General features: G+C 40.9%; 1 protein-coding gene across 3 annotated transcripts in view; it reads right to left on the minus strand.

The window, feature by feature from the left end:
- The window catches only part of GALNT18 (polypeptide N-acetylgalactosaminyltransferase 18), a 383,448-nt gene that overhangs the window by 14,345 nt on the left and 343,986 nt on the right, over window positions 1–25,117 (minus strand). For all 3 annotated transcript variants that reach the window (XM_073347598.1, XM_073347597.1, XM_073347599.1), the window contains exon 10: window positions 18,742–18,906. In XM_073347598.1, the coding sequence (XP_073203699.1) occupies window positions 18,742–18,906 (165 nt within the window). The remainder of the gene's footprint in view (window positions 1–18,741; window positions 18,907–25,117) is intronic.

Consider the following 25,117-nt stretch of genomic DNA (forward strand, 5'->3'; position numbering starts at 1 on the left):
TTTGCTTTCATCCAGTTTACCAACTGATCTAGATCGCTCTGAATCAGTGACCTGTCCTCTTTATTATTTACCACTCTCCCAATTTTTGTGTCATCTGCAAACCTTTATCAGTGATAATTTTATGTTTTCTTCCATTGATAAATAGCATAAATAGCTAGGGCAGATAAATAGCCATTGATAAATAGCATAGGGCAGATAACCAAACCCTGCAGGATCCCATTAGAAACAGACCTGCTTAATGACAATTCCGATCTTGTACAGTACACAACACCTTACCCTCATAAAAAAAATTTTCATATGTAATTTCAGAGTGATCCTATCTGGACCTCAGAAAATCAGAGTTAGTCTATCAAAAATTAAGAGCATCGTGAGGTTAGAACACACATTTTCTTTGTAAAACTAAAAGTGGTATAGAAAATTATATGCTAAAATATGCAAACAGAATATCTGCTTTGTAGGAAAAGCAGAGGAATGCACTGAATTCCTTTTAAATTAATTCAACATGAGTATCTTTGGAGCTTAAACACAGTCCTCAGGAGAATAAATGCTGCATAATGTGAAATGCTGGAAAAGACTTGAAATGCACCAACTAAAAGTGCTTTTTACTGCAGCATTTGACCAAGAACTTTCTAGATGGTAAGTTCTGCATGTAATTTGTGAAAATTAAAACTTGTTACTAGAAAATTACTCCAAGTACAAGACTTAAATTATTTAAGATGTCATTTGGTTGCCATCATGAAAAGTTTTTACCAAACAGGGACTGCATAGATTTCAGGCCACTTACCATAAATATTGATTTTTTTCATTAAGCAAAAATATTGTACACATTCATACTTTCATACTGAGATGTGTGACGTGAAGAGTACATGGAATAGAGATTCTGAACACTTGATGATTTACAAATATTTCTAAGTAATTCACTTTAGTACAACTCGTCAAAGAAGCGATCACAGGTACTTAATGAGACATATGCTAAGAAGACTGAAATTGCAAATACTTTAAGCTACCTATTTTAAGGTCAAGTATTCAATGTAAAAGGAATACTGTGTGAGTTGCACACACAATAAGGGGAGGCATACGCTCAGCTAAGACGAGAGTGTCATTAAATACCACTTTCTCATCTGCAAGTAGTACAGTGGGTAAAATTTCTTGCCTCCAACTAGAACAGCTAGTGCAGTGATCCTATTAGTTCCAAGGATAAGTAGGGTCCAGTTGGGTTAGTATTTGGATCAGAGACAGGCAAAGAACTGCTAGGGGCAGCAGAAAGAGGTGGTGATGATTCAGAAGGCAGCACTCTTTCCACCTAAATCAACACGATGTCCGGGGGCACTTGTGGTTCTGGAGGTGCTGTCTTGTGGTTGAGATTTAAAACTAGAGTCCTGGCCATTTGCAGTCATTAAAAAAACAACACCTCAGCCTTTTTGCAGGTATCAGCTGGCCGAATTCCACTTTGGGTAATTATGTTCTGCCTGTCTATACTCCTCCTGCAGTTTCAAATGAATGCAGTATTCTCCTTCCCTTCCTGAACTGAGCAGTTGTTCAGTGTTGCTGAGGGTAGTTGTGTAGCTGCTGTATTTCACATCAGCAGCAGATGATATGATCCCATTCCCTAAATAGATTTTGAGAGTGTGGGATCATTTTGAGCTAAAGGGACAGCACAAATCCAAATTCTTAACAAGTAATAATACAATAATGTATCTAGTGACTTTTATTCTGAAAGATTCCAAAAAGTCCTGCAAGTTGCAGGGCAAATTCTTCCCCCAGATGCATGCTGAACGCAGCTCCACTGAAATCATGTGCAGGCATTCCGGGGCAGGATTTGGACCTACATACAGTACATACTGCACAGGAATTACTCCACCGAGTAGAGGAATGGTTCTCAGATAGAAACAGGCAACTGTTTAGCAGGGCACAGCAACACTTCACAATGGTCTGGGATAAGAATGGTGAAATTCACCCACGTAAGAGTGAGTTTAAGCCCAGTAACAGAGCTCCAAGGGCTGGTGGATGCAGTGGCCTTAACACCTCAGAAAAGTGAAATGCAGGAGTTAAGGTTCCTGTTCCAGCTCACAGGCTGGAGTAGTAACAATGTGGGCTTTAGCCATGTAAGGATCAGTGAATAAGGGTATCTCAGAAGCACTGTTTTACAAAGGAGTAAATCTGTAGCAGCAGTGAGGTATGAATGCTTCCTAATTTTTTTAAGTCTATTCTAGCCATTAAAAGAGACAGGAACTAACCAAACAGAATACTTCTTATTTAAATAAAATATACATATACCTACTACTTCGTATCAACCAAAGAGCATGAGTAATTTCCTCTCCCTTTGCACGCCCCCCGCCCCCCCTAAAAAAAAAACTAAATTCCCAGTGTGGTACTTGGGGAATTAAGCATGTGACAGTTGCATTTGTAAGCAGATTGTGTGTTCAGCTTTGCTCCCAAGACAGCACAAAAGATAATTCAATACTTAGTTATTTTCTTTAAAGTCTGGAAAGCTTGCTGTGACAAAGAACTTTGTGCCCACACAGTCATGCCCCAAAGCAGCAATGCTAACCATCAGACAGAGCGTTTCAATAAAGCACAGTGCATATCAAAGCATTCAATCAGGAAATGACAGAATTCTGATGTGCTTATAAAACAGAGGGCTTTCAAAAACGAAACAAAAACAAACAAAAAAAAACTACCACTGAAGTTAACTTTACAAGTTGTTGCTATTCTCATGTATTTTCTTTAAAAGCTTAATACCAATTGCTCACAAAGCTTCCTTTGCATCTTCTCCTAGGTCAAGGGGGTCATGTTCTTCCTTGATCAGACTCCCATTACATTCTGCTATTTTTTCTTCTTCTACTCAGTGGAAAAGGATTATTTATTCTAAATATTAGTCATATAAAGTCTTAAATGTGAGAGACAATGATCAAAGTGCTGCAGCAGTAGTTTCAGTAAAGTAAGATTACCAACTGCTGAGATTTTAAACATAGGGAATAATCCCAAAATGCTACACCCAGCAAATCCCTTTCCATTCAGATGGACTACACCGTACAGCACAGTAATATTAGTTTTCCTCTAATGAAATCTACTGTAGCTGCAAAATTCAATCTATAGCTGGAGAATGCATAAGCCTTAATCGTTATTTATTAGTATGCACTAGTTTCCATGCTATATCTTCTTTTTGCACCTGAGGAACAAAGCAATTCATTACAATAAACTCCAGCTATGCAAAATATAGCCATGGGAAAGATATAGAATATAAACTCCAACCCTCTGCTTCCTCTAATAACACTATATTTTCATTGTGGTGTTAAAGCAGGGAGAGAACAACAGTATTTCACTCTGGCAGCACTTTCCGAGGGAACAATTATGAGCTATAGAGAAACATGGTGAAAAATGCTAAAATATTTAAGAACGGAACTTCATTTGCCTGCTCACTTAACTGCAGCAGTATTTTACAATGGTTTTAATTTCACATCACTTGCTCTTAACAGTGCTGATGGTAGTGTTTGGACCTCCTCTCACTTCTCCAAAAGAAGTGACAAGCTTCACAGTATTCCCATGATCAGTACAAACACCATAGATGGGTGGGATGGATGCCACACTGTGAGCATGCATGGAACAGTGCTGTGACATTAACTCTAGATACCAGCATCATGGTGCTGTTCTGGGCATGTGCGCTGCTGAGCCCCTCCCCTTGTGATGCTAATATCGAGTGTTGATCTTACCAGGTAGGGACTCTTCCTGCCCTATGGTCTCACCTATGCTGACAGAGCAAAGATAACAATAGAACGTGATGTTTCAACATGGAACACCTTCAAAAATGCTCAACCCTCGGTTGGCAATTCACAGTTATTCTTTGAGTAAAATACTTCCTCCATTTCCCCCAGTGCATTAATCCTTTACCCCTTCCCTCCTGCAAAATACTGTTTCATACTTGCCCCCTCCCAAATCCAGCAACCTTTTCGTCCTCAACCTTGGTCCAAGTACCTCTTGACTCCCCACTAGGCACCTCTAGGTAGCTCCCCTTTCTGGCAACTGTTTCTCACAGCAGTATCTGTGCTGATAGGCAGGTTGCCCTGCCCTTTCTGGCTGGCTGTAGGAGGATTGAGTGGGTTGGAGCAGGTACTTTCCCCAGTGGTGAGCTCAGTAATTATTTGGGGAATGGGTCTTCCTTAGTTCTTGAGGCTGGCAGGTTCCCCGAACTGCTGGAGGTCTTGCTTAGCTGGTCTGTCTCTGGGTTTTGGGGTGGGAGGAGGAGGGCATCTTGCCCTTATTGGTGGGTGAGGGCACAGGGGTCCCACACACTCCCATAAACAGCTTTTTAGATTCTGGGCTGGGTGGATGGACACCATCGGGTATAGGAATACAGGGCTGTGGCTGAGGGACTACTAATAGTGTAACAGCAGCACCACAGTCCCGCTTTCTCTCCTGGTCCTTGGGCACTGCTGGAACAGCTGGCCAGGCAGAAGGAGAGAGAGTTGCAAGGCACCTGTGGTATGTCCTCTATGTGCCTCTGCATAAATGAGATAAATAAATCTGCTGTTTGTTTCCACAGCGCACTTTCTAAGGGTATGTCTACATTACAAACCTAAGTTGACTAATACTAGTAGTAATTACTGCGGTGGTGCATATCCACACTACCCTCCTTGGGTAGGTGGTGAGCGTTCTCACCAGGAGCACTTCCAGTGACCTAAGAGGGTTAGTGTGGGGAGCTGAGAGCCTGCTGGGAACTCCCTGCCACGAGCCTGTCTGCCTCACAAGCTCCTGGGCTCCCCGTGGGCTCCCCCGGCCTTGTGCCATGTTCCCCAGGGGAAGCCGCCCAGGGCTTCTCACCACCGGGAAGCAGGGTCCAGCCGCTCTTCTGGCCACCCCACCCCCGGCTCCCTGCCTGGCTCTCGGCAGGGAGCAGGTGAGGGGCTGCTCAGGCTTCTCACCCTGGGCTCCCAGCTGGGAGTCAGGTCCAAAGCCATCCCAGCTTCTGGCCTGGCTCCCAGTTGGAAGCGAGGTCTGAAGCTCAGCTCCCAGCTGGGAGTGGGGGGGAAGACCCCCGGATTTCTCACCCCAGCTCGGAGCAGGGTCCAGCTGCCCAGCTCTCCAGGGCAGCGGGGGGCTTTGTTATCAATTTCACAGCTCCTGCCGTGAAATTGACAAGACCGCTGATGTAAGCAACACAGTGTCTACAGACACTGCATCGCCCTAACTACACCAATATAAGCCTTACGCCTCTTGTGGAGGTGGAGTTATCATATCGTCATAGTAGGGCACTTATGTCAGTGGGAGGAAGGCTGTAGTGTAGATGCTGATATAATTAGGTTGACAAACTATTTTATGTTGACCTAACTGTGTAGTGTAGACCAGCCCTTAATTTCTTCCAGCCATAAATGGTGGGAGCTTAAGTGATGCATGGAGCCTCTGTGCAGAGGTGACTTTCACCCACAGGAAGGGTGTTCACTTGCCATATAAAACTGTCCCCGGGTGTGTCTGAATGCAAGGAACTTGGGAAGTCTCACTGGAGGTTGAGGAAGTAATGAACAATTTACCATAAGAGCTATTCTGGTGTTTCAAATCTGCATTAAAAAAGAGGGACATACGTGAGAGGGTATGTTCAGCATAATGTATCCAGGAGCTTGTGGGAATGCTCACCTGAACAGTACAAACTTCCATAGTGCTTTTAGAAAGCTTTCAATTTGGAATTAATAGCTATGTGAAATGCTGCTCCTGCACATACTGAATAAATAACGTAGATATAACGTGTGGTGCCACTTCAGAAGGGTAAGTCCTGCTTTCAGCTGTTCCCAGACAGCCCACTGAACTCAACAGGAACCCCACTCCACCCTAAAATTATCTCCCAGGGCCTGATGCAAAGCCCATTGAAGCCAATGGAAAAAATCCCACTGACTTCAGTAAGAGATTGGGTCCTAACAGAACAATTCAGGGAGGTTGAATAAAGGTGAAAATTAAAAGATGGCAGCTTCCACAATCCTGTCACCACTGTATTAGTGCTCCTGGTGCTAACATGGTGTTAGCTGTTCCTCCTCCTAATGACACCCCTTGAGCCTGGCACTGGTCCTGCCTAAAACATTAGATAAGCTGGAGGGGCAGAATTAACAGTATGGCATGGCCTCTTTATGGCCTTTATATATGGAGTGAGGAATTTAATTTCTCTCTTCAGACAAGTTGTTCTTATTTATTGGTTTTATTTATTTTAAATGATGGGAAATGTTTCTCTTTTCAATTCCTGAAGGATTTGGATTTTCATTTTAGTTTCAGAATAAGAAAAGCTGAAACCTACTAATTAAGAAGCTTTTAAAAGGGTCCTTTAAACATATAAACATGTATATATATATATACACACACACACACACCCCTTAAATACATCCCTTGTTTATCAGCAGTACTAAGATGTAGTGCTGGCTCTAGTAAGCCACTTCCACAAGACTTTGGGAAAGAATATGCAAAGAGTAGGCTTCATTTCTGCTGCAGAAGGCTGGGGCAAGGTGAAGCTCCCCCAACACTTTTCATGTCAAATGAATCCATTACAGAGGGTATCTCCAAGAATCACCTAATTGACTGTCTACACAGTTGTCAGTCTGACACCATGCACAATGGTGTGATAATCATAGAATCAGAGGACTGGAAGGGATCTCCAGAGATCATCTGGTCCAGTCCCCTACACTCATGGCAGGACTAAGTATTATCTAGACCATCCCTGACAGGTGTTTGCCAAACCTGCTCTTAAAAATCTCCAATGATGGAGATTCCACAACCTCCCTAGGTAATTTATTCCAATGCTTAAGCACCCTGAGAGTTAGGAAGTTTTTCCTAATGTTTTTCCTAACCTTAACCGCCCTCGCTGCAATTTAAACCCATTGCTTCTTGTCCTGTTCTCAGAGGTTAAGAAGAACACTTTTTCTCCCTCCTCCTTGTAACAACCTTTTATGTACTTGAAAACTGTTGTGTCCCCTCTCAGTCTTCTCTTCTCCAAACTAAACAAACCCAATGTTTTCAATCTTCCCTCATCGGTCATGTTTTCTAGACCTTTAATCATTTTTGTTGCTCTTCTCTGGACTTTCCCCAATTTGTCCACATCCTTCCTGAAATGTGGCGCCCAGAACTGGACACAATACTCCAGTTGAGGCCTAATCAGTTTAGAGTAGGGCGTAAGAATTACTTCTCATGTCTTGCTTACTACACTCCTGCTAATACATCCCAGAATAATGTTTGCTTTTTTTGAAATAGTGTTACACTGTTGACTAATATTTAGCTTGTGGTCCACTATGACCCCCAGATCCCTTTCCGCAGTATTCCTTCCTAGGCAGTCATTTCCCATTTTGTATGTGTGCAACTGATTGTTCCTTCCTAAGTGGAGTACTTTGCATTTGTCCTTATTGAATTTCATCCTATTTACTTCAGACCATTTCTCCAGTTTGTCCAGATCATTTTGAATTATAATCCTATCCTCCAAAACACTTGCAACCCCTCCCAGTTTGGTATCCTCCGCAAATGGTGGACAACAATTGGTTATAATGGGGATTAGTCGTCCTTCACTGAAGAAGGTGGTTAGATTTGCATGACTCCTGATCATTGTCTGAGGCTGGTGGTTGCCTCATACAGTGGTCTGAATGGGGCTCTGACCTTGGTTAGGCATTGGAAGGGCTGTGATAATCCAAGCTAAATAGGCCTGGGAAATATTAGAATACTTTGGATTTGAGTGTTGAAAAGGAAGGTCGTCGGTGACAGCTTGATGCTATATAGCTTTCCCCTTTGTTCACTGCTGCCAGGACAGGTTGCTTTTAGTAGATATTTTGTTTAAAATAATGGTTTAATAAAGTTGCTTCCACCTTGCTACATGAGCATTCTTGTCTCTGTCCTCCCACTCCTTACCATTTGCAGTAATAGCTAATTGCTCTTCTAGAGGGCCCTATTTATTTCTGATTAAGTGAAAAGTGACGATACGTATTTAAAAGTCTGACAGCAGCTCACCTCTTTCAGTGAGAGACACAAGGTGGCTGAGTCCAATAAAGGTGTTGATCCAGTAAAAGATATTCCCTTACCCACATCATCTCTCCCATATCTTGGATGCAGCACAGCTACAAAAACTATTTCAGTTCAAGACAGCAGTGCTTTCAGAAAAATATTTGCCTAGAAGAACACCTAACAGACACTCTAAGCAATAAACTTAGTGAACATTACGCACTTGTGTGAGTCTTTTCAGTGCTAATTTACATAATTTGACATAATTGCAGATATAAACACTCGAAGAAGCCTTGGGAGCAAGAGTGTCACTGACGCCTACACTTCATCAGCTCACACTGCATTTAGCTCATTTATAAAGCTGAGGACTAGTATGGAAATCAGCTGAAGGTCAGATCAGCTGGATCATGATTAAATACCCATCATATAAGAGTTTGAATGACTTGAGTGCTCCAGGAACTTTTGTCTTGCAACAAAAACAAAACAAAAAAAGCCCACACCAATTTTCCTAATGTTTATATCCAATCACTTTCACATATAGGACCACATGTTAAAATGATTTTTAGATACAGATTTTCCTATCACGTCACATCAGTTCTATACCAATCTAAGTCAATTCAGTGTAGTGACTTTTGATTTACACTGGGGTGAGACAGACAAGAATCAGGCTCAGCCCCTTACATTTGTGAGGCCCATGCTGTATATTTAAGATACTTAGCATCTATGAAATGATGAGAAGCCAAAAGGTTTTGCCTATATTTAGAGGAAACTTTGAATATTTGGTACACAGGCTCAACCAGAATAAAATCTGGTAGCTGACTTTCTATGGAGAGGCAGAGGGAGCAATTTTGCTATCAGTTACATTCATGTAAAACCAGAATAACTCCACTGACTTCACTAAATCCACTAATTACATCCTTCTAATTGAGATAATAATTTGGTTGATAACAAAGCCATCATAAATTACATTTTAAAAATGGTATATCTTAAAATATTTTACTGTGGACATATCATGGGCCAAGATTTTCAAAACTGACTAGTGATTTGGGGTGTCTTACTTGTTGAGTGCCAAAAACCAGACACTTTAAACAGGTCACAATTCCAGAGGGTGAATGATGCTCATCACTTCCTGAAAATCGGTTTCTTAAATGTGTTGAAAACTGAGGCACCCAAAAATCACTAGGCACTTTTGAAAATCTTAGTCACGTGTTTAAAAATATTAATGCATTATTATGTTAACGATAAAAATCACCTTTGGAGAATTTCTTGACACTGTGAATAATTTGAAACTCTTACGTTCCAACTAAACCTGAAACTTCCCAATACACATATCAATAGAAAATTAATACTGTATAATAAAAATCAAATTACTCCTTATACTACCTACACTTGTGAAAGTTAATACATTTGTATGTGTTACTATAGTTTCTTCTTGACCACTCCTTTTATCCCTTATATTCTTAGAAATTGGACTGCTCATGAAAGAGGCCAGATTGACAGAACTTTCTCGGGGCAGTGCAAGACTGGGAAATCAGCTCCTCCAGGAGCTAAAGAACATCACAAACCTCATCATCTTCCACTCCAAGTGCTTGGCACATTTCTTTGATCTTGCCTTCTCTAACATAAATACATAGCAACTGGTACACTAAAACACAACAAAAAACAAACAGCCCCCTGAAAACCCTACCAAACCAAGACATTCCACTGCATATGCTTCTCTCCATGGGGAGAGAACAATATGACAGATGTCTGGTCACCTTACATAATGAAATACAGGAAAGCGCTCAGATACAACACTGATGTGTGGTATAATAACTTATATGGAACAGAACAGAATAAAATAGCCCTGGAAAATGAAGCCCCCAGTTGTTCACAGGAGAAGTGAGGCATAGCCAATGGCAGTGTAACCTTCCCCAAGCTGTGTCTTCAATGTATCTTAAACCTGACCTGGTAGGACCTCCTCAGAGTGAGAGGGTAGAGCAACTTTTCTGTTGAGATGGCCACAAGACAGCTATCATTTACTAAGCAACAACATCAACTATGCACTAACCTGGGTCTACTTCACACCAGTACTTAGAGGAAGAGATAGGTTCAAGTCACCACATTCAGTTCCACATCTTAACACACTTAATTCAGGACTGTTTGGAGGATCCAGGGTTCTGGTTTAGACCATGATAAAGATAGCAACCATTTGAAAAATGAGGATCTAGAATCAGCTTTGCATCTCAAACCACTCAATGTTTCTGCCTGTGTTTGATTTGGGCCCATTTCTGTTTAGATGTAAATGACTCCATGTCCTAGAACCAATTCCCTGTGTCATCCAGTCCATTGTTTTCTTGATTTCAAATATTATTGAAGTTTGGGATGGAGAGTTAATTTCTGCATCTTCCCTTCTAAATGAACAACTAATCATTGCTGGATTTCCATTTGCCCTGCCTTTACTTCTTTTCACACTCTACAGTACATTAAAATAATGGCAAGGGAAATAAATGAGCTCAATCCCCTTGTTATAAAAGGAAGGAGGTTGCTGGCAGAAAATTTTCCATAAAGGCCCCTTTCCTTTGTAACGATCTGCCCCTCAGGGCTGAAATAGCCCAAATTTGTTGATCTTCCAGGCATATTACAAAGGCCATCTTTTTGAGTGGGATTTTGATGGAATGCTGAGGCAATTGAGGGCAAGATTTCTATCTACTGGAAAAGTGCAACAGGGAGTTTTAAGCCATATTAGTCACATAATTGGAGATCAAATGATGTGTGGTAGGAAGAAATGCTGCTGCTGGGATTGATTTACTTTGCGCTTCCTATGTTCTTGTGTTTCTAAATGGCATGTCAAGGGTTTAAATGACACGTCAAGCATTTTGGATGGGCAACTTTGGGTGGGGAGTTTGCATGAGACAAAAGTTAACTAAATAAAACTTAATTAAACAGATAGGACATTAGTTTGAATTCTACACATTGGCCCTAATCTTGCAAAGACTTACATACATGTTTAACATTAAGCATGTGAGTAGTGCTAGAATGGTCTCACAGGATCAGGTAGGTCACTGTTAGCTGAGTATGAAATTTATCTTTTAATTTTGTTGTATTATTTAAATAATAATAATTATTATTATTAACCACATTTTCCATCATTAAACTAACATAATGAAATCATTCCACTAACTGCAAATGGAGAAAACGGGGAATGCTACCTAACTGGTACTTTTTGCAGTTTTACCCACATGAGTCTATCAATTTTCACAGAAACTTAAAATGTAGCGGTAGGACTGAAGATGCATTTCGATGTCCTTGCTGTACTATGGATCAGGGTTTTGCCTCTGAAAATGTAAGGTGTGTTTTGCAGGAAGTGATATATGTTCCCTCATTTCAATTCCAAGACATAGGCCTGGAACCCCAGACACGTGAATTACTTTGCATGATTCTGGGAAAGCCAGTTCAATCTGTCTGTCCTCCTATCAGTTTGCAAAACCCACTTCCTTCATGAGGCAATTCTTCCCCCTCCCATTTTTTATTACCTGCATTATCAGAGTTCCCTGTGGGGATCATTGCCATGTCTCAGAATCTACAGAAGTGTGAGCACATGCTTGAAGTCATTAGGTGGGGCTATGAAATCTGATGATCAGAAGCCAAAAACTACATTTAAAAAATATATTAATATTTGAACAGCTCCAGGTCTAAAAGTGCTACGTGAACATCAACACCTACAGTCCCTGTGCAGTAGTCCTGATCACTGTGTAACATAAAAAAGTAAAGGCAGGAGCTTTCAAAATGTAGTAAAAGAAACAACAATGCTTTTCAGATTTTTTAAGATAGCTTCTAATGTGTTCGGAGAAGTCTACTCATTTTACCAGATTAAATGTGAGCAACTAGAACACAATGCATCAATTTATTTTGGCAATCCTCGATTACTCTCATTAGTTTTCTCATAGCTTACAGCATGCAAAACCTACTTTGCATCACATTATGTGTGTAGAAACTATAACTCTTTAATCATTCTGGGTACTAACAAAACAATCCTTTCTGAACAGCATGCCTTTAATTATTCCGTTTGCCTCTTAATTCATCATAAAGAGACAAAAAAAGTAGTTCCCACTTCTCTTAAGAGGAAGTTAGGTTGTGGGAATTAACACTGGACTCCTTGGAATATTTATAGCACAGTACTGTGCTTCCCCTACAGAATGGAAATATAGAAGGGAAAAGGCGGCACAAATTCCTAACAAGGTGGTTAAGAGATTTTTGAAGTTTATGTTTTGTTTTGGATTGTTGAGGATGTGGAGAGGAGGGTTAATTAAAACTATTAATTCAGTTAATTCACTTTTTACCCTAACAGCAAACATATGGGCCCACAAAATCAATTCTAACATATATAAATCAATCATGCCAAATTCATCAGTTTTTTGGAGCAGAGGCGATGGATTCTTTGGCACCAAAGGGTCAGGTCATCTGGATCAAGGACCATACAGTTGGATGTTAATCAGTAACATGACTGTTTTTTTAACTAGAGTTTGAATAAATCTGTTACTACAACCCATTAAAAGAATGTCCCAAAACTAAGCAAGCAGAACACTACAATGGAGAGCCTCTTGAAGCTTGGTAGAATGAGGATAATCAATTGGACAATGTAATACCAGGGTACAAAATATATAGGAATGACAGAGTAAGTCATGCTGGTGGGAGAGTGGCAATATATGTTTAAAAAAGCAAAGAGTCAAATAAGGTGAAAATCTTAAAAGAATCAAACTGTACAATAGAATCTCCAAGGACAGAAGTTTCATGCTTGCATAATAAGAGGAAAGCAGTAGGAATATACTACAGACTTCTGCCCAGGATGGTGACAGTGACTGTGAAATGCTAAGAGAGGTTAGAGAGGCTACAAAAATAAAAAAAGGCAATAATAATGGGTGACTTCAACTATCCTCATATTGACTGGGTAAATGTCACCTTATGGCATGATGCAGAGAAAAAATGTCCAGATACCATAAATAACCATTTCTTGGAGCAGCTAGTCCTGGATCCCACAAGGGGAAAGGCACTTGATTTAGTCCTAAGTGGAGCACAAGTTCTGGTCCAATAGGTAACCACAGCTGAACTATTCAGTAATAGGGCCATCATATAATTAAATTTAGCATCCTTATAAGGGGGAAAATACCAAAAACCAAACAAAACCAAAAAAACACCACAGTTACATTTAACTGTAAAAAAAGGGGAACTACACAAGAATGATGATGCGAGGTAGATGGAAATTAACAAGAGCAGTCACAAGGTTAAAATGCCTGAAGCAGCATGGAGGCTACTTAAAAACACTGTAATAGAGGCTAAGACTAAATGTATACCCCCAAAGAAGAAAAGACAGTTAGAAGACCAGAAGAATGCCACTATGGCTAAACAGCAGAGTAATCACAGCATGATAGAACCATACGGTTAGGAGGGACCGCAAGGGTCATCTAGTCTAACCCCCTGCCAACATGCAGGGTTTGTTGTGTCTAGACCATCCAAGAAACATGGCTATCCAGCCTCCTTTTGAAAACCTCCAGTGAAGCAGCTTCCGCAACCTCCCTGGGCAGTCTGTTCCATTGTCCTACTGTTGTTAAAGTTAGGGATTTTTTCCTGAGCTTTAGTCTCAATCTGCTGTGCTGTAGTTTGAACTCACTGCCTCTTGTGCTGCCCTCTGCGGCAAGAAAGAACAACCATTCTCCATCCTTTTTATGGCAGCCTTTCAAGTATTTGAAGACCGCTCTCATGTCCCTCCTCAATCTCCTCTTTTCCAAACTAGACACACCCAGTTCCTTCAGCCTTTGCTCATATGGCTAGCATTCCATCCCTTCGATCATCTTTGTCGCTCGCCTCTGGATCCTTTCCAGTTTCTCTACATCCTTTCTATATATTGGTGACCAAACCTGGACACAGTACTCCAGCTGAGGCCTAACCAGCACCAAGGAGAGCTAACAAGGTCAGCTCCCAGACTGCTGCGCTGGGCATCACAAAATGCGGAAGAGATGGCCAGCCCTCTGTGGAGATAGAGGTGGTTAGGGACTATTTAGAAAAGCTGGACGTGCACAAGTCCATGGGGCCGGACGAGTTGCATCCGAGAGTGCTGAAGGAATTGGCGGCTGTGATTGCAGAGCCACTGGCCATTATCTTTGAAAACTCGTGGCGAACCGGGGAAGTCCCGGATGACTGGAAAAAGGCTAATGTAGTGCCAATCTTTAAAAAAGGGAAGAAGGAAGATCCTGGGAACTACAGGCCAGTCAGCCTCACCTCAGTCCCTGGAAAAATCATGGAGCAGGTCCTCAAAGAATCAATCCTGAAGCACTTGCATGAGAGGAAAGTGATCAGGAACAGCCAGCATGGATTCACCAAGGGAAGGTCATGCCTGACTAATCTAATCGCCTTTTATGATGAGATTACTGGTTCTGTGGATGAAGGGAAAGCAGTGGATGTATTGTTTCTTGACTTTAGCAAAGCTTTTGACACGGTCTCCCATAGTATTCTTGTCAGCAAGTTAAGGAAGTATGGGCTGGATGAATGCACTATAAGGTGGGTAGAAAGCTGGCTAGATTGTCGGGCTCAACGGGTAGTGATCAATGGCTCCATGTCTAGTTGGCAGCCGGTATCAAGTGGAGTGCCCCAAGGGTCGGTCCTGGGGCCGGTTTTATTCAATATCTTCATAAATGATCTGGAGGATGGTGTGGATTGCACTCTCAGCAAATTTGCGGATGATACTAAACTGGGAGGAGTGGTAGATACACTGGAGGGGAGGGATAGGATACAGAAGGACCTAGACCAATTGGAAGATTGGGCCAAAAGGAATCTGATGAGGTTCAATAAGGATAAGTGCAGGGTCCTGCACTCAGGACGGAAGAACCCAATGCACAGCTACAGACTAGGGACCGAATGGCTAGGCAGCAGTTCTGCGGAAAAGGACCTAGGGGTGACAGTGGACGAGAAGCTGGATATGAGTCAGCAGTGTGCCCTTGTTGCCAAGAAGGCCAATGGCATTTTGGGATGTATAAGTAGGGGCATAGCGAGCAGATCGAGGGACGTGATCGTTCCCCTCTATTTGACATTGGTGAGGCCTCATCTGGAGTACTGTGTCCAGTTTTGGGCCCCACACTTCAAGAAGGATGTGGATAAATTGGAGAGAGTCCAGCGAAGGGCAACAAAAATGATTAGGGGACTGGAACACATGAGTTATGAGGAGAGGCTGAGGGAGCTGGGATTGTTTAGCCTGCAGAAGAGAAGAATGAGGGGGGATTTGATAGCTGCTTTCAACTACCTGAAAGGGGGTTCCAAAGAGGATGGCTCTAGACTGTTCTCAATGGTAGCAGATGACAGAACGAGGAGTAATGGTCTCAAGTTGCAGTGGGGGAGGTTTAGATTGGATATTAGGAAAAACTTTTTCACTAAGAGGGTGGTGAAACACTGGAATGCGTTACCTAGGGAGGTGGTAGAATCTCCTTCCTTAGAGGTTTTTAAGGTCAGGCTTGACAAAGCCCTGGCTGGGATGATTTAACTGGGAATTGGTCCTGCTTCGAGCAGGGGGTTGGACTAGATGACCTTCAGGGGTCCCTTCCAACCCTGATATTCTATGATTCTATGATACTATCACCTCCCACAACTTGCATGCCATGCCTCGGTTAATGCAACCCCTAAAATGGCATTTGCTTTTTTTGCAACAGCATAATGGGAGCTTCAGAGGCAAAAAAGGCATTCTTTAAAATAGGGAAGTCAAATCCTACTGAGGAAAAATATGAAGCAGCATAAACTCTGGCAAGTAAAATGTAAAAGTATAATATGACAGGCCAACAAACAATTTGAGAAGCAACTTGATAAAGATGCAAAAACTAACAGTAAAACATTTTTTAAAGTACATCTTGAGCAGGAAGTCTGCCAATCAGGCAGAGAGTCCACCAGACAACAAAGGTGTTAAAAGAGCATTCAAGGAAGACATGGCCATTGCAGAGAAGCTAGATGAATTATTTGCACCATATTCACTGCAGAGAATGTGAGGGAGATACCTGCATCACAGCTATTCATTTGGGCAATAAATTTGAAGTACTGTCTCAAACTGATGTGTCAATAGAAGAGGTTTTAGAACGAATTGATAACAAAAGTAATAAGTCACCAGGACCAGATGGTATTCACCCAAGAGTTCTAAAGGAATTCAAATATGACATTTCAGAACTACTAACTGTAGTACAAAACCTATAACTAAAATCAACCTCTGAACAAGATGCCTGGAAGATAGTTAATATAACACTGATTTTTAAAAAGGGCTCCAGAGAAGATCCTGACAATTACAGGCCAGTGAGCCTAACTTCATTACAAAGCAAATTGTTAAAAACTATAGTAAAGAACAGAATGATCAGACACAGATAAATACAGTTTTTTGAGGAAGAGTCAACATGGCTTTTGTAAACGTAAGTCATGCCTCACCAATCTATTAGAATTCTCTGAGGGTGTCCAAAAACATGTGGATAAGGGTGATCCAGTTGATAAGGTATACCTGGATTTTCAGAAACCCTTTGACAAGGTACATCACCAAAGGCCCTTAAGCAAACTGAGTAGCCATGGGATAAGAGGGGAGATCCTCTCATGGATCAGTAACTGGTTGAAAGACAGAAAAAGTGTAGGAATAAATGGTCAGTTTTCACAATGGAGAAAGATAAACAGCGGAGTCCCCAAGGATCTGTACTGGGATCTGTGCTGTTCAAAATATTCGTTAGTGAACTGAAAAATTTGCAGATGAGGAGTTACAGAGAGATCTTATAGAACTGGGTGACTAGACAACAAGATGGCAGATGAAATTCAGCATTGGTAAATGTAAAATAATGCACACTGAAAAAAATAATCCCAACTATACATTAGGTTCTAAATTAGTTATTACCACCCAAGAAAGAGATCTTGGAGTCATCATGGATAGTTCTCTGAAAAATTATGCTTAATGCACAACACTGATCAAAAAAGGCTAACAGTATATTAGGAACTATGAGGAAAGGGATAGAAAATAAGACAGAAAATATCATAATGCCATTATTTAAATCCATAATATGCCCACACCGTGAATACTGTGTCCCATTCCAGTTGCCCCATCTCAGAAAAAGATATAGTGGAAGCAGTTCAGAGAAGCTAATCAATGGCTTTCATACTAGGAGAAATTAAAAATATTAGGACTGCTCAGCTGAGTAAAGAGACAACTCAGGGGGATAGAATAGAGGTCTGTAAAATCACAAATGGCACAGAAAAAATGAACAGAGAAATCTTACCCTTTCACAGAATACAAAACCCAGGGGTTACCAGGAAGCAATTAATAGGCAGCAAGTTAAAAACAAACAAGAAGTACTTTTTCACACAACACACAGCTAAACTTTGGAACTCCTTGCCAGGGGATGTTGTGAAGGCCAAAAGTACAACTGGGTTCCAAAAAGAACCAGATAAGTTCATGGAGGATAGATCCTTCAATGGCTGTTAGCCAAGAGGGTCAGAGACACAATTCCATGCTTGGGGTGACTTTAAACCTCTTACTAGAAGCTGGGAGTAGAAGACAGGGGTGGATCATTCCATATTTTCCCTGTTCTGTACACTCCCCCATACACTTTGGTACTGGTCACTAGCGGGGACAGGATACTGGACAAGATGGACCATGGTCTGACCCGGTATGATAGCTCTTATGTTCTTATATTCATATTAAAATATTGTTAAATATTATGTTACAGGCCAAACTTAAATCCACAACAGTAAGGACATTGTAAGTGAAGGCTATGATACCAGTTTCCTGCCAGCCTAGACATTTGAGGACTGCCACTCGAGTACTATCCTTTAAAAACGAACATGGCTTCCTATTAATTATAATAAAAAATTCATTAATATATGTTAGTGACCATAAAGTCCAAATGAGCATTGCACTAATTAGTCACTCCAGTTAATTGCAGGACATTTCTACTGCAGTTATTACTGAAGTTTCAATAGCTGGTTAAATGTAAGATGAAACTAATGAGCGGGCAGCAAAAGTGCTCTGCAAATCCACGTAAAGTGGACTAGAAGAGACCACGAGTCACAGCTGAGGTTATGCACTTAGGGTGAAATTCACCCTGATGCAGAAGGCCAGCTCACAGGTCTATGCACCACTTAAGTTCTCCAAACAAGCCCTTGGTAGGACTTAAGTGATGCACAGGCCTTGAGCTGGCCTCCCTGCACAGGGGTAAATTTCACCCTAGGTTCTGAAGGCCAATACTGATTCTTGTGGAAAGCCTCAGCAAGCTGTTTTTGCAGAGGGCAATTCTCTGCAGAAGATCCTTGATGAGAAGGGAGCCTCAAAATCTCCACTGCACAATGACACACAGAGAGAGCTGCTGAAGAGCACTGCTTCACAGCCCACATTCTACAGCTCCTCTCGTGGTGGATTCTGGAAAGGGGAATCTCCAAATGTGATAGGCTGTTCAAGGAGGGCACCCCACCAATGTCTGGAATTTGACATTCTGCTATTACTTTTTTGACAGGTGAGGATTGCTACCAGTGTTTCACAGGAGTGGGTAGCACACCCATGCTTGAGAGAGCTGCACGGTGCAGTAAATTATGTTTAATAAACTTTGAAGAATATCACCCAAGAGCCTTATAACTCCCAGGATCAGATATAAGTATGGCTCTCTAGCATGCTGTACAGAAACCAAGCATGCACCCAATTCAGTTCTGCTGGAAAACAGAGAATTCATGTTTCAGGTACAGAAACAAAACTGATCCCCATTGAACCTTCTGAAATGTGTTTTAAGGAAGAATTACCTGAGTAAATTGCCAGTAAAGCTTCATCCTCTTTGCTTTGGCATAATTGCATTCAATGAGCCTGGGCCTGCTGTTCACGTCCACCAGGCATCTGTTGTCATCATCATCAATAGTGGGACTCAGAACACCCACATGGATCTGCTGATTACTTGTGTAATAAACATTCTGCAAGAGAAAGCACAAAACAAGACTCATTGCCTGAAGACGGAGGAGCTATTTCTGTCAAAGCTAATAAAGGCAAAAGTTAATATATTGACTAGAACTGACCTATCATCTTGTCCCCTGTTGGCTTGTAAATCATTTTGTATGTAGGAAGTAGCGTAATACATGTAAAGGTAGTTTTAAACTATCTATAATTGTCAGGTACCTGGCGAATTGGGGGTTATGTGAGTATTATAAAGCATTTGCTGATGACATTTTTTCTAGCTTCTCTGGTGGTTCAGATTTGGGCTCAGAAACAGCAAGTTGCTATAAGTGGTAAATTTTCCAGCAGGAAGTGGGGTCAGTTTGGGAACTGCCATCATTTTTTATTAGAATATCTAATCTGAGGATAATACCAAGATGCACATTTGGGAGATGGGGGAGGGAGGGGAACAGGGGAGGAATAATACAATTGAGTTCAGAGGGATCTGGATCTTTTATATGACAAAGACAGTAAATAAAAAATGAAGCTTAGTGCAGATAAATGAAAATCAGTACATTTGGGGCAGCTCCCCAAAATGCAATGTACATGTTCAATGGATATCAGTTAACTCATTCAGCAGCCTGTGAAGGACTGAGTTATGCATATTTCAGGACACCTGGACTCACTTTATTGAATATATACATACAGGGCTGAATCCTTTGCTCTGGATTCACAGCAGAGCACTGGTCTCACAGACCCTAATGATTTTTCTGCTGTCCAAACAGTCAAGAGACTATTTATTATCTAGCCTATTTATTTTGCCCTTTTTGTCCACTAAAAATGAGAGTGGTGTGTTTGTTTCGTTTGTTTCCCCAGAGGAAGGAGGGGAAGTGAAAAATGGATGGCAGAGGTTCTATGGTGTTCCCTCTCAAAGGTATAAAGTTATATAAAATGTTGGCAAGGCAATATAAATCCACAATTTGGGATTGTCCTGTGAAAGCTCCAATTCAGAATTAATTTTAAGGAGACTGGACCTTTCCCTTGACAGCATTATGGAAAAGGATAAAAATTGCTCTTACCTTTGGCTCTACTAATTCTTTACATAGTGGGGAAAGTGTTAAAACTGAGAAGTATAATGGCAAGAAAAAGTCTGTAGGGGAGAGGCTCTCTGAGTAGCCATGCCTGGGCAGAAGAGCTAAACTGACATTTGTGTTGTCTTACTGTTGTTAATTAGTAAAGCTAAATCCCAGAAAAGGCGGGAGCTGGACTTTATGTACTGTATGGTTGGAAAACGTGCCTGTTCCCAGGGCTCGATGGTACTATATCCTGGTATCTATTTATTAATGATGTTATATATAATTGATAGCTTGTTTTGTATGTACAGTGTGTACTTTGTTGTAAAAATCAAATATTAATTACAAAAAGAACAGAGTACAAATTAAACAGAACAGCCATGAACCATACAGACGTAGGAAGGGATTTGGGGGCTTATTGTAGAAAGTTCTTTGAATACATTATACCAGTGTATAGAAGGCAGGCAGGATATTGGGATGAATCAACAAAAAGATAAAATACAGACCTTGCGTCTTGTTTGTGTGCAAGGCATACTCTTTGCCCTCACCTAGCTTTTCTGAGTCAGATCCTCAGTTGATGCAAATCAGCATAGTTCCATTGACGTCAATGAAGTTATGTTGATTTACATCAACCAAGGATTTGGCCCTCTGTTTACTTTTGGTTCCTTTTTTTTCCATATCAAGGATAATGGAGAGAAACCTTTGCTGACAGAACCAGTATGATTCCAGGTGTTAAGAATCTTTGCTATAGAGAAAGATTGAAAAGGTCAGTCTCATTTTCACAGGAGAAGAGAAGAGTGAAATGATTTAGCAGATTCATTCAAATGTCTGAACAGGGTGACTGAAACTGAATGACAAACTATAAATACTGCTGAAGGGTCCACAAAAAAGAGAAAGATCCATAAATTAGGAAATTAAGATTGGGCAAAATTAAGATTGCTATAATTAGAACTGATGCATTAGAAGAGCAATAAAAATAAGCTTCCCAGACAGATCAGGAGTTTAAGAAGTAGCCAGGCACTTTTACGGAGAGGATTGAAGGATTCATTGATAAAGCAGGGAGGCAGGACTGAGATAATCTTTAAAAAGGATGGTTAGGCCATATAGCATTTTATGGTCCAGTATTTCTTTATGGCCCTAATGCCTATTCTCCAAACTCATTACAGGCGGAAGGGAGGAAAGCTTCAGTCCTGGTTTGTGATTGCTACTGATAGGAAGCTATTTGTTAATATCATTATTCAGTATGTTGTCACCAATGTCAACAAGACAAAAGAGAAAAAATATGGATAAGCAATTTTTTTAAAAAGCTGCAATAAGTCACTTAAACACATAGGCCTAGATCCTTGGATATAGCTGAGGGCTGCACTGCACAGCTAAAGTGATGTGTGCACGCAAAGGGAACTTTAAACCGTTGTGTGTGCACCCTCATTCCAAAGCCCTCTTTATTGATCAGGTCTCCCAAGCATTACTTAGAACAGCTCGAAGGCTCACAACAATCACACCTTCTCACTACTTGCTGAAGAGGGACAAATTCACAGTGTAACTGCAAAGACCATTTGGAAATTATACCAATAATAAATTAGGCTTTGTATGTCTCTGGATAGGAGTAGAATGGTTGTAGAGTACTCAGTAATTGAACCTGGAACTGGTAAAGCTCCACAGATACAGATTCCAAGGCCAGAGGGACCACTGTGATCACTAATCTGACCTCCTGTATAACACAGGCCATAGATTTCAGAGTAGCAGCCGTGTTAGTCTGTATTCGCAAAAAGAAAAGGAGTACTTGTGGCACCTTAGAGACTAACAAATTTATCTGAGCATAAGCTTTCGTGAGCTACAGCTCACTTCATCGGATGCCATAGAGCTTCCTCAAAGTAATTCCCTTTGAGCTACAGCATATCTTGATTTAAAAATTGTCAATGAGGAAGGCTCTACCACAGCACTTGGTAAATTGATCCAATATTAATTAACCTCACTGTTAAAAATTTACACTTTATTTCCAGGCTGAATTGGCTAGTTCAGCTTCCAGCCATTCAATCTTCTTACACCTTTCTCTGCTAGATCAAAGAGCCTGTTATCAAATATCTGTTCCCGGTGTAGGTATTTATAGACTGTGATCAAGTTACCCCTTAAACTTCTCTTGGTTAAGCTAAATAGACTGAGACTCTTTTGAGTCTATCACTATAAGGCATGTGTTCCAGTCTTTTAATTATTTTCATGGTTCTTTGTTGAACCTTCTCCAATTTATCAGCATCCTTCTTGAACTGTGGACACAGAACTGGACACTGTATTCCAGCAGTGGTTGCACCAGTACGAAATGCAGAGGTAAAAATAACCTCTGTATTTGATAGCATTAGCCTCACAGCATCACACAGGGAGCTCTTGCTCAGTTGATTACCTGCTGTGACCCCCAAATCCACTGTGACCCCCATCTTGTATGTATGCCCTACAGTCTTTGTCCCTAGACACATGGACAAGAAGTATATGTATGTATCTTTAATAAAGATGAGCTAACAGGGTGTTGACACGCAGCCTCAGAGAGCTCCCCCCATATGCTGATATCATTCCACTTTTCAATCCGGTGTAGACCAGTTTAACAAATGGGCACATAAGAATGGTTAAACTTTGCGATCTGAGCTATAGTGGAACTTGGGTTGGAGACTTGGGTTGGACAAAAAACAAGAATTCCATTTTATAAAAAATGTTGAGGTTTCAAGAAAGAAAGGGACCATCACAGAATAATGATTAGGCGAGTAGTTAGCATACTCACCTGGGCTGTGGGAGACCAAGGTTCAGGTCCAAAATTAGGCAGAGAAGGAACCTGAGCCTGGATCTCCCACATCCCAGGTGAGTACCCTAATCACTGAACTATTCTATCCTGGACCTGAGAAACTTCTTGATGACATTTTAATGGAAACCAATTCATTTCTGCAAAAAGTTACTGTTTCCACAGCTTAGCAGCATTTTTTGACCAAAAAAGAAAAAAAAATTGTCAGAAAGTTCCAGACCAGCTGTAGTAGATGCACCTTTCAGCTTCTTAAAATCACTCAGGGTAAGACCCAAGATATGCAGACTGATATGCAGCAGAGATTCCAGTCATATTTGGTCTTTTCTGATGCTGATCTGCTAGCTGCCTACATGACAGTTTCTTTTTGTTTGAGTATTGAACACACCAAGCACCACCTGACAATCTGATTCCAGTGTAACTTCTCCAATGGTGAACCAACAACTGCTTACAGCCTGTATAGCATTTGTTATCAATGGAAAGATACAGAAACTATGGGTTTATGTTGTCCTTGGGCAAGATGTTTTTCTTAATACCTATGTATGAAAACAATACATGCACCTATATTCCACAGTGATGGGTACCCCAGAAAGATGACAGACACTCAGCTGGCTAGATTAAATAGACAGATAAGGTAAATATTGGCACTGCTGACAAATTCCTTCCACTTATCTAACATTCTGGGATTTAAAACTGCTAATAGCTAAATCCTGGTTGCACTTCCATAAACATTCTCAGATAGAAAGAAGATAACGTTTAATTGCTATTATTACCCACTTTAAAGGGGTAATAAACATAAAAGCCATTCATTTAAGTCTGTCTGCCTGGTTTTTTGCTTATTCAAAAATATTGGTTATGAGGACTCTTTAAAAGAGATGGGGAATAAAACCTGATAATTTTAGATTAGGCTTTAAGAGAGGACTGAACTGAATTACCACAACTGTCTCAACTAATTTATATTTTGCTTTTTTGCTTGTTACATTTTTATTTTGTTATTGCTTTACTGCTTGTTTGAAATTAAACTGCAGACAAAACGAAATCTTACAGGTTAAAACAGTGTTCCTATTTTCTCACAAAATATAAAAAAACAAACGAATGTTCATAGCAACACTTATGATACTGGATCGCTTCTCTTCTTCAAGTGGATGCTTTTCACAAGCATCAATAAGCATGACAGCTACAATGCATTCCACATCGGCACAAGACAGACTACTGAGCTGCTTTTTTGAAAGCACTGCAGATCATTCAGTAGAAACACAATTTACTGGCACATATGTTTCTATGATATTACCACACTACATTTTCAGCTTGTAACCTAAAGACAGACTGTAGAATTTTCAAAAGCATCTAAGTGATTTAGGAACCTAGGTCCCACTGTCAAAAGTGACACATGCAGTTAGCAAATTAAATGCCGATTGAAAGTTGGACTTAGGCACTTTTAAAAATTTGACCCATACTTAGGAATCATAGGAAATTAAATGTCCTGGCATTTCCTATGTCATGGCAAATGTCGCAGTAGGCAATGTTGTATAAGCACAATAAGGATAAGGGGCCAGATTCTCAGCTGGTATAAATTGGGAGAGCGCCACTGAACTCACTGGAGTTACTGTACTCTGAATTACACCAACTGAGGATCTAGCACAGAATGTCTTTACTCATCATATCAGAGCATTAGTGAAAAGCAATAATAAAATTCTCACATTACCACCACAGAAATGAATGGGCACCAAAGTGCCACTGAATTTCCGAGGGCATGTGTCTTAGTCTGATGTTGGCACACAAGCAGATGACAAAAAACAACTCCATATTCCATAAGATTGTAACTGAATATGCTTAAGAGATTTTCATTGCTCTAACACACAGCACTGCTGTTTCTCTTAAAATACTAATCATATTGAATGAAATATGAGTACAGCTATGAGCTCTTCAAATTCCATTTGTACTACAGTGAGGGAGTGTCTTTTGTTCAGGAAAACAAAGCAGTTCCATTACACACACCCTGCAGGTGGAATTGCAAGAATCCAGGACTACTGTCAGTTAAATCTACTTTGGAAAATCTTTACTATTTGCACAGGAATAACCAAAGGAAGTGTGCGTGGGGAGGGGTGTCATGGTCTGAGGGCGAGCAGGGCCTGAGACCCCTTTGCAGTCCCTTTTGAGTGCATTCTCAGGCTACCCGCTTTGTTTCCTTCACCTAGGTGGAACCCCGCGGTTCACCCATTCTCAAACTGGAACTTGGGGTTGCAAGCCTGCTGTTTGCAATCATGTAAACACAACAGGCCCAACTGTATTTGGCACCTGCAAGAAACTTCCCTCTGGGAGCCTGTGACCAGGGACTGACTAAAGTGACTCAACACAGCTTCTTCAAAACAAACATATTGTTTGTTCACCTAA

The sequence above is a fragment of the Lepidochelys kempii genome, chromosome 6 (assembly GCF_965140265.1).
Source record: "Lepidochelys kempii isolate rLepKem1 chromosome 6, rLepKem1.hap2, whole genome shotgun sequence".
Lineage (NCBI taxonomy): Eukaryota > Metazoa > Chordata > Testudines > Cheloniidae > Lepidochelys > Lepidochelys kempii.